The 9,013-nt window shown below is 56.4% G+C and overlaps 1 protein-coding gene across 1 annotated transcript in view; it reads left to right on the top strand.

The window, feature by feature from the left end:
* The first annotated feature begins 312 nt into the window (after nucleotides 1–312).
* EPHB4 (EPH receptor B4) overlaps nucleotides 313–9,013 on the top strand; it is a 19,167-nt gene continuing 10,466 nt past the window's right edge. Inside the window, exons 1-8 of the mRNA XM_003798839.3 lie at nucleotides 313–732; nucleotides 3,333–3,403; nucleotides 3,645–3,932; nucleotides 4,638–5,034; nucleotides 6,488–6,643; nucleotides 6,890–7,222; nucleotides 7,499–7,623; nucleotides 7,980–8,145. Of these exons, the coding sequence (XP_003798887.1) occupies nucleotides 681–732; nucleotides 3,333–3,403; nucleotides 3,645–3,932; nucleotides 4,638–5,034; nucleotides 6,488–6,643; nucleotides 6,890–7,222; nucleotides 7,499–7,623; nucleotides 7,980–8,145 (1,588 nt within the window). The 5' untranslated portion in view covers nucleotides 313–680. The remainder of the gene's footprint in view (nucleotides 733–3,332; nucleotides 3,404–3,644; nucleotides 3,933–4,637; nucleotides 5,035–6,487; nucleotides 6,644–6,889; nucleotides 7,223–7,498; nucleotides 7,624–7,979; nucleotides 8,146–9,013) is intronic.

Genomic DNA, 9,013 nt, shown 5'->3' on the forward strand with positions numbered 1-9,013 from the left:
GGTCCCCGGGATCCTCGTCCGCTGCCCCTCCCCCTTCGCCAAACTTTCTCCCAACTTCCCGACCTGCTCTGCTGGGCGCCCCTCTCGGCTTCTTCATGAATTATTCAGCAGCGCGCGCTCCAATCAGAGTGCCCGGGCCCCCCGCGCCGAGCCCAGGCTAGGGGGAGCTGCCCCGCCCCCCGCGCGCCCCTCCCTCCCGGGCCAGGCACCGCCCGGCCCTGTCCCAGCGCGGCCCAGCCCCAACTCTGCCCGCCCGGCCCGGTGCCGCAGTCTCCCTCCCTCCCGCTCTGCCCCCGCTCGGGCTCCCACCGTCCCCGCCCGCGCGGAACGCATTCGGCCCGGCAGCGCGAACAGCCTCACTCCTGGGGCCGGGAGACCGCGAGCTGCCGGCTCACCCTCCGCTAGCCGGGGCGATACCCCGAGGCCCCAGAGGGACCCCGACTCCAGCCACGTCTCGCTCTGCGCCCGCTCGCCCGGCCGCCTGCACGCGCGGCAGAGACTCTGGGCCACACCTGGGTGGCGCCGCCCGGTGCCCGGCGCGCCCGCATGGGCCAGCGCTGAGGGCACCGACGGAGAGTCCCGCGCAGGGAGTCGGCGTCTACCCTCCCGGGTGGGGGTCAGACGTGGGGGGGCTAGGGCCCCCCAAACTCGGATCGGGTCCTACCAAGTGAGGCGGCGCCATGGAGCTCCGGGCGCTGCTCTGCTGGGCTTCTCTCGCCGCTGCTTTAGAAGGTGAGTATCCTTGGGGGCACCCCGTCATTCTTGGGGCCCCTAAAGTCGGGCCTCGTAGTAGAGGGCCCGACCTCTTTCCACCCCTACCCCTGCACCCCAACCCCAGACACTTGGGACCCACAGAGCTAGAACCGAAGGGGGGCGGGGAGGAGGCGGCCCTGCGGGGAGTGGAGTTTTCTTTTGTTTGGGAAAAGACCGAATCGAGCGGCAAGCCGGGACGCTCCTCTTAACCCCGCTCCCCAGACTTATTGCTGACTCCAGGCGCCCTTGGCAGCCTTTCCTTCCCTCCCTACCCCGATCTTCAAAACTATCCGCAGAGTTTCTGTCCATTTATCCACCTCTCCCCGGAGATGAGGGAACGTTTTCTGGAGGGACGACTACGATAGCAGACTAGGCAGAACTTCAGGCTAGGCCATAAAACGACCCCCGCCGGCAATTCCTTAGTACCCACACCTCAGTCTGGCAGTCACATTCCTCGTCGGTATGGCCTTCTACATTCACACTCCAAACCCCCGGGTCACTCTCCAAGCCACTGCCCTTGCTGCAGCCGTCCCTTTCCCTAGTCCCCTCAGGCTCCGCCCCACCCCTCTAAATGCCGTCTAGACCCTGACCCTGCCTGAGTAGGACTTCAGTCTGTGCAGCCAGCAGAAACTGACCTACACAGCCCGGTCGCCCTAACTCAGACCAACTGCCACCTCCTCGTCTCTCCAAATGGTCTATTTTTCTATATTCCTTTCCCAGTGTTTCTTCATCCATGAGTCTTCTTCCTCCTCTATCTCTAAAAGGGGAAGCCAAGAGTCCTATAAACATCGTCCCATGTCTCTAATCTCCTTTCAAAGAGCTGACCCCCCTTCACTACCTATTATCAAAGGGGTCTCTGGGGAGTGGGCCATTGGGGGGCTCCTAAGGGGAAGAATCAAAGTGGGTTAGTTGGGAAACCCCTCTCTCCTGGCAGAGCAGGTCTGCTCTGGGCTAGGGATCAAAGGCGAGGTGTAGGGGGGGGGGGTGCCTTGCCTGGCTCAGAGAAAGGAGAAGGGAGAAAGGACCATGGTTCAGGGGAAGAGGAAGAGAAACGGGCAGAAAACCCCAGAACGAAGTGTGATGAGAGAGAAGGATGGACAAAAAGAAGAAATGGTTATTCAGTGTCCCATGCCTGAGAGAGACTTCCAAGCACCAGGCCTATGCTAAGAGTTCTTCACAAATGCTATTTTCAACCCTCCAACAATGCTGGGGGTGGGTGGGAGGTGTTACTGCCCCATTGTACAGACGAAGAGATGGAGGATTAGAAACATTAAGTAATTTATCCAAAGCCCCAGAGAAGGTGAAAGGTGGCAGACCGAAAAGGAAGAAAAGATAGAGGCAGAAGGAGAAACGGTGGTGGACAGAGTGGGGGAGAGAGGTGAGAGATACAGTGAACTGACAGATCAAAGCAAGCTGGAGGCAGGATCCCCAGATAGGGTGAGAGAAAGTGAGCCAGTGCTCAGCTGAGGACAGCCCTGAGGCAGAGACAGTGTGTAAATTGGAGACAGGAAAACACTATCCTGGCTGGAACAATGGAGGGTGGAGACTGCAACCTCTTTCCCCCCCTCCTCAGAACCCGGGCATCCTGTCCCCAGTGCTGGGTTGTCTCTTGCCACCCATGGGAGCCCAGGGCTTCACCTCAGGCTGCCCTGTTCCCACCTGCTCCCTGCCCCCTGGACATCACTTGGTCCTTGGGAGAAGTTCCACCACCCATCCACCCTTTCCCTCTCTCCCACAGCCCCCATGGGGTAGGGGGTATCTGGTCCCAGGTGTGCTGATGGCTCCCTGGGAGCTCCATCTCTGCTCTTCCCAGGCAGGCCTTCTGCCTGCCACCTTCCAGGGGATCCCTCCACCTTCTCACCACCCTCCCCTACCAGAGGCTGTGTGGTTTTTCCTAATTCCCCCCCTTTCCTCAGTGCCTGTCCCTTCCCCCATGATACAGAGCCAAGCCAGGTGTGTTCATCACCACCACCGCCATCTCCCTCCCTTGCCTTCCTGTAACCAAATCCAGATGTGAGGCCTCTGCAGGGCCCACGGGGGAACCCAAGCGTCCTGGCCTCCAGCACTTCCTTGAAGACTGGCTGGGACTGATTCAGGGGAGGGGACAGGCTGGGCCTCAGTTGCAGAGCACCATCTTAGAGGAAGGAGGATTAGGGGTTCAGTCTGAAGAAGGGGTGGGGACTTGTCCTGGAGTGGAGTTGGGGGTAGACAAGGGAGTGAATGTGGAGTCTGAGACAGGCCCTAGAGGTGTGTCTCCTGCCAGCAGCCCTTTGCCCACGTGCTGCATGCTGGTCAGGACTAAACCAGGGCTCTTATTTTAACCCTTTCTAACCCTTCCCTCCCTTCAGGGAGGCCTAGATCTGGGGGCATCCTAAGGGGTGGCAGGGGCCTTCCAGCTGTTGGGGTAGGTGTTGGCATTCAGAAAAAGAGGTGGCAAGTCAAAGGGGGCTGCAAAAGTCAAGGCTTGCCTCTTCACTCTAACTTGGAGCTAAGAGGATCCACGTGTCTCAGTTCCCCGGGATCTGGTCCTTTGGACCCCTCCTTGTGCCAAGTGTTGACTTTGTCTCTGTCTCTCTCAGAGACCCTACTGAACACAAAACTGGAAACTGCTGATCTGAAGTGGGTGACATTCCCCCAGGTGGAGGGGCAGGTAAGAACTGTGCCCAGGAGCTGGAGCTCTGGAGGGAAACTGAGGGAGGAAGGGGGAGGGGTATTGGCTCTGCCTGTTTCCTGTGCCCCTCCAGATGGCAGCAGCCCAAGCAGGTGTTCCTCTAAGCCCTTGCTCTTAGGGTCAGGCCAGCAGCGTTTCCCTTAGTTCCTCCTAACTCCATGGGAAACACCTCAGGTGGACCCTCCCTTGCAGCCCCAGGCTGAGCTCCCTCTCCCTGCAGTGGGAAGAGCTGAGTGGCCTGGATGAGGAGCAGCACAGTGTGCGCACCTATGAGGTGTGTGACGTGCAACGAGCTCCAGGCCTGGCCCACTGGCTGCGGACTGGCTGGGTCCCTCGGCGTGGAGCCGTCCACGTGTATGCCACTCTGCGCTTCACCATGCTTGAGTGCCTGTCCTTGCCACGGGCTGGACGCTCCTGCAAGGAGACCTTCACCGTCTTCTATTATGAGAGTGATGCCGACACAGCCACAGCCCTCACACCAGCCTGGATGGAGAACCCCTATATCAAGGTACCCAGACATCTGGGATTGGCCATAGCCACAGTGGGGGCCCAATGAGCAGGCCTTTGGAAGGGATGCAGGGGACTTAAGTCTGGGGATGGAAGAAGGTAGTCTCCAAGGTAGAGCAGTAGAGTAGAGTACCCCAAAGAGACCCAGGCCTCAGGCTGCCTCTGCAGACACCTCAGCCACACTGTGCCTCTCCTGTTCTCTAACTACACCTGGCCCCTTCACAGTCCCAGGCTGTGTGTCAGCTGATGCCTCAGCCCCTCTCCCAACCCCTACCTGTCTTCCAAGTTCCAACCCAGGGTCTTGCCTGTGCTGCCTTAGCTGATTCTGTCTGTCATAGAATCTCACATTGTCCACATGCCTGTCCCAGCCCCTGTTATGCTTAATAATATACTTTTATGGGAGTCATTTGTTTCTGTCTCCTTGGCTCTGGGATTAGGGCCTGGTGTGGTATAGGTGTTGGTTAATATTTATATAATGGAGAAGGGGTGCCAGACAGAGACTGGACACATGGTGCTAGCTAGCAAGGCTGAATGGGTGATGTTAGGGCCTCCAGGAAAGTGTGAACTGTGGAAGGTGGAGAGAAGGTTCTAGAATACGAACCCAGTCAGTCAGGAAGGGTGAGCTGGAAAGCAGATAGTCCCTGGGTCCTTAGGGGGAGTGGGGACAGCAGCAGTACATCTCCTCCCCACCCACCCCCATGCACAGGTGGACACAGTGGCTGCTGAGCATTTGACCCGGAAGCGCCCTGGGGCTGAGGCCACAGGGAAGGTGAACGTTAAGACACTTCGTCTGGGACCACTCAGCAAAGCTGGCTTCTACCTGGCCTTCCAGGACCAGGGTGCCTGCATGGCCTTGCTGTCCCTTCACCTCTTCTACAAGAAATGCCCCCAGCTGACTGTGAACCTAACCCGCTTCCCGGAGACCGTGCCTCGGGAGCTGGTGGTGCCTGTGGCAGGGAGCTGTGTGGCTGATGCCATCCCTAGCCCTGGCCCTGGCACCAGCCTATACTGTAGGGAGGACGGCCAGTGGGCTGAGCAGCCAGTCACAGGTTGCAGCTGTGCTCCAGGGTTTGAGGCTGCCGAGGGGAACACCAAGTGCCGAGGTAAGGGCTTCCCCCACAAAACCCACCTGTCTGGGGCAGTGGGGGGGGGGGGATTCCACTCCCCACTCTTAGACCCACTTCTGTTTTGTTTTTTTTTTTGTCCTGAGACAAAGTCTCACTGTGTTGCCCTTGATAGAGTGCCGTGGCATCACAGCTCATAGCAACCTCAAACTCTTGGGCTTAAGCAATTCTCTTGCCTCAGCCTCCTAAGTAGCTGGGACTACAGGTGCCCACCACAACGTCCGGCTATTTTTTTGTTGCAGTTGTCACTGTTGTTTAGCTGGCCCGAGCTGGGTTCAAACCTGCCAGCCTCAGCTCACGTGGCCGGCGCTGTAACCACTGTGTTACAGCGCCAAGCCTTAGACCCACTTCTTTTTTTTTGAGACAGAGCCTCAAGCTGTCCCCCTGGGTAGAGTGTCGTGGCATTACAGCTCACAGCAACCTCCAACTCCTGGGCTCAAGCGAGTCTCCTGCCTCCGCCTCCCAAGTAGCTGGGACCACAGGCGCCCACCACTACGCCTGGCCGCTATTTTTTGGTTGCAGCCATCATTGTTGTTTGGCGGGTCCGGGCTGGGGATTCGAACCCGCCACCTTAGGTGTACGTGGCTGGCACCTTAGCAGGTTGAGCTATAGGCGCCGAGCCAGACCCACTTCTTAAGTTTTTGTTTTGAACGTGCTTTACTCTCCTGGGCACTCTTGCTCCAGGCTTCTCTCTAATGCTCCTCTTCTTCCAGGGTATGGAAGGCTGGCCTGAGATACAGGACTATCCTGGGGAAGGGTCCTTGTTGAGCTCAGGATATAGCCATCATGATCTCTGTTCTTGTTCAATATGGCCTCTAATTTACTGATAATGAATTCTCACTTTGCTTTTCTCTAGAGCAGGGTTTCTCAACCTGGGTTTTATAGATGGAGTGTAGGGAATCCTTGAGCTTTGGTGGAGGAAAATATGACTTTATTTTCACAACTCTCCATCTGAAATTCTACCACATGGAATGTCAGCAACCCCTCAGGGGTCACGGCAGGACCTGAGAGCTGGGCACTCACCAAATCATGGGTGTCTACAGCCCATTCCAGGTGCTGTAAGAATCTTGAAATATTGTTTTTGCTTATCATGGCTTCAGCATTACAGAGATTACAAGACTTGCTCCTATGTCTTGATATTGCTATATCATGAACTTGTTTTCTTAATGTTTTGATCATTTCAACTTACTTTGTTTCCTTTACAATCCAATTTTGTGGTGTGCAGGGATCTGTAGGTTTCACCAGACTGCCAAAGTTAGGGTCAAAAAAGGTTAGGCCCCCTGCTCTGGAGGGACAGTCTCCTTTCTCTCCTTAGTGGTGAGGGTTCTGACATCCTTCTTCCATTCTCCTTCCCTAGCACTTTGGGCAACCTTAAAAGCAGCTGGATATTTTGATATATTCTTTTGATGAAAAATCTCTCTCTCTCTCTTAGCTTGTGCCCAGAGCACTTTCAAGCCTCTGTCAGGAGAGGGGTCCTGCCAGCCCTGCCCAGCCAATAGCCATTCTAACACCATTGGATCACCTGTCTGCCAATGCCGCATTGGGTACTTCCGGGCCCCCATGGACCCCCGGGGTGCACCTTGCACCAGTAAGTGACTGGCAGCCAAGTGCAGTTCATCAGGGAGGGAATGCAGACCCCTGAGGTAGACCCTACCACAGCCACTGTTATCCCATTCTTGTTGTTGACCCTGGCACGCTAGTCCCCAGCCTGGAGGAGTAGGTGAAACAAGCCCCCTCCAAGGCAGGAGGTTGGCATGGCTTGCTATTCCTTTGCTGCCCCCTCCCTACCCCGAAGCTCAGATCAGCCTCTGCCTGACTCCTGGGTCTCCCACAGCCCCTCCCTCTGCTCCACGAAGCGTGGTTTCCCGCCTGAATGGCTCTTCCCTGCACCTGGAGTGGAGTGCCCCCCTTGAGTCTGGCGGCCGAGATGACCTCACTTACGCACTCCGATGCCGAGAGTGCCGCCCCGGGGGCGCCTGCACAGCCTGCGGTGGAGACCTGACCTTTGACCCTGGCCCCCGAGACCTGGTGGAGCCCTGGGTGGCAGTTCGAGGGCTGCGTCCTGACTTCACCTATACCTTTGAGGTCACTGCCTTGAATGGGGTGTCCTCATTAGCCACGGGGCCTGTCCCGTTTGAGGCTGTCAATGTCACTACCGACAGAGAGGGTGAGACTGGGGGCCAGCAAGTAATGTGGTTGGGCTGGGGGCCTGACCAGGAGGGATGGGGCTGAGGAGTGGGATTCCCAGGAAACATGGAGGATCAAGGCTTGTGGAGCAGGAGGCAGAAAAAGTGACAGTGATGCAGAAGCAGGCCTGGACAGGGCCAGGTGGGGAGGATCAAGAGTTTCCAAAATACCAGGGAAGACACATGTAGCTGACAGAGGAAGAGTTGGAAAGAGAAAGACCTGTCATGCAAAAGGATCTATGTGTCTCTGTCTCCAGTGCCCCCTGCAGTGTCTGACATCCGGGTGACACGGTCATCACCCAGCAGCTTGAGCCTGGCCTGGGCTGTTCCCCGGGCACCCAGTGGCACTGTGCTGGACTATGAGGTCAAGTACCATGAGAAGGTAAGAGCAGGCTCTGGACTGGGGGTGGGGCTGGAAGACCTGAACTGCAGGCACCTGGCTGCATGTGAATTCCAGCTCTGCCACATATTAGCAATGTGACCTTGGCTGCCCTGAGCTTCAGTCTCCTGAGCTATAGAATAGCTGTGAGAACAGTCTCAGCACAAAACTGCTGCAAGGAGTAGATGATAAGATGAATGCAAAGCAGGCCCCCCAGTGCATGCAGAGGTGAGCCCAAAGGCCTCACTTGTCACTGCCACACAACAAAACTGAGTGATGGGGGCACAGGGGTGGAGGAAGCTGGAGGAGCAGCAGATACTGGAGGCCCAGGTGACAGGCAGCCCCCTCCTCCTGGACAGGGCACCGAGGGCCCCAGCAGTGTGCGGTTTCTGAAGACATCAGAAAACCGGGCGGAGCTTCGGGGTCTGAAGCGAGGAGCCAGCTACCTGGTCCAAGTGCGGGCACGCTCTGAGGCTGGCTACGGGCCCTTTGGCCAGGAGCACCACAGCCAGACGCAGCTGGATGGTAAGTCTAGGGGACAAGGCATAGGCAGGGGGCCCCCAAAGTCACACTCTCACCCTCAAGGTCCTCTTTCTTTCCACTACAAGGCACAGCCTAGTGAGGAAGAGTGCAGGATGTAGAAACCAAAACCCATAGCTGGCCCGGCGAGGTGGCTCACGTCTGTAATCCTAGCACTCTGGAAGGCTGAGGCAGGTAGATTGCTTGAGATCATGAGTTCAAGACTAGCCTGAGCAAATGTGAGACCTTTTCTCTTAAAACATAGCCAGGCATTATAGTGAGCACCTATAGTCCCAGCTACTTGGTAGGTTGAAGCAAAGGGATCACTTGAGCCCAAGAGTTTGAAGTTGCCATGAGCTATGATGCCACTGCACTGTACTGGGGGCAAGAAAGTGACACTCTGTCTCAAAAAAAAAGAAAAGAAAAAGCCCACGGCTGGGGGTGAAATCTGGCTTTGCAGCTGACCAGTTGCTTGACCTTAACAGCCTGGCGTTTTATTTTTTATTTTATGTTTTTTTTTTTAGAGACAGAGTCTCACTTTATTGCCCTCTGTAGAATGCTGTGGCGTCACAGCTCAGAGCAACCTCCAACTCCTGGGCTTAGGTGATTCTCCTGCCTCAGCCTCCCAGGTAGCTGGGAGTACAGGCACCTACCACAATGCCCAGCTATTTTTGTTGTTGCAGTTTGGCCAAGGTTGGGTTTGAACTCACCACCCTCAGTATATGGGGCCAACGCCTTACTCACTGAGCCACAGGTGCTGCTGTAGCCTGACCTTTTAATGCTGGATTCTGCATCCAATACAATGGGAATGTCTAGATGCCTTATAGGGCTTTGAGGATTATATGAGGTATCATGTTTTCTTTTCTTTTTTTTT

This window comes from Otolemur garnettii, unplaced genomic scaffold (assembly GCF_000181295.1).
Source record: "Otolemur garnettii isolate 467f Iridium unplaced genomic scaffold, OtoGar3 scaffold00142, whole genome shotgun sequence".
Classification (NCBI taxonomy): Eukaryota; Metazoa; Chordata; class Mammalia; order Primates; family Galagidae; genus Otolemur; species Otolemur garnettii.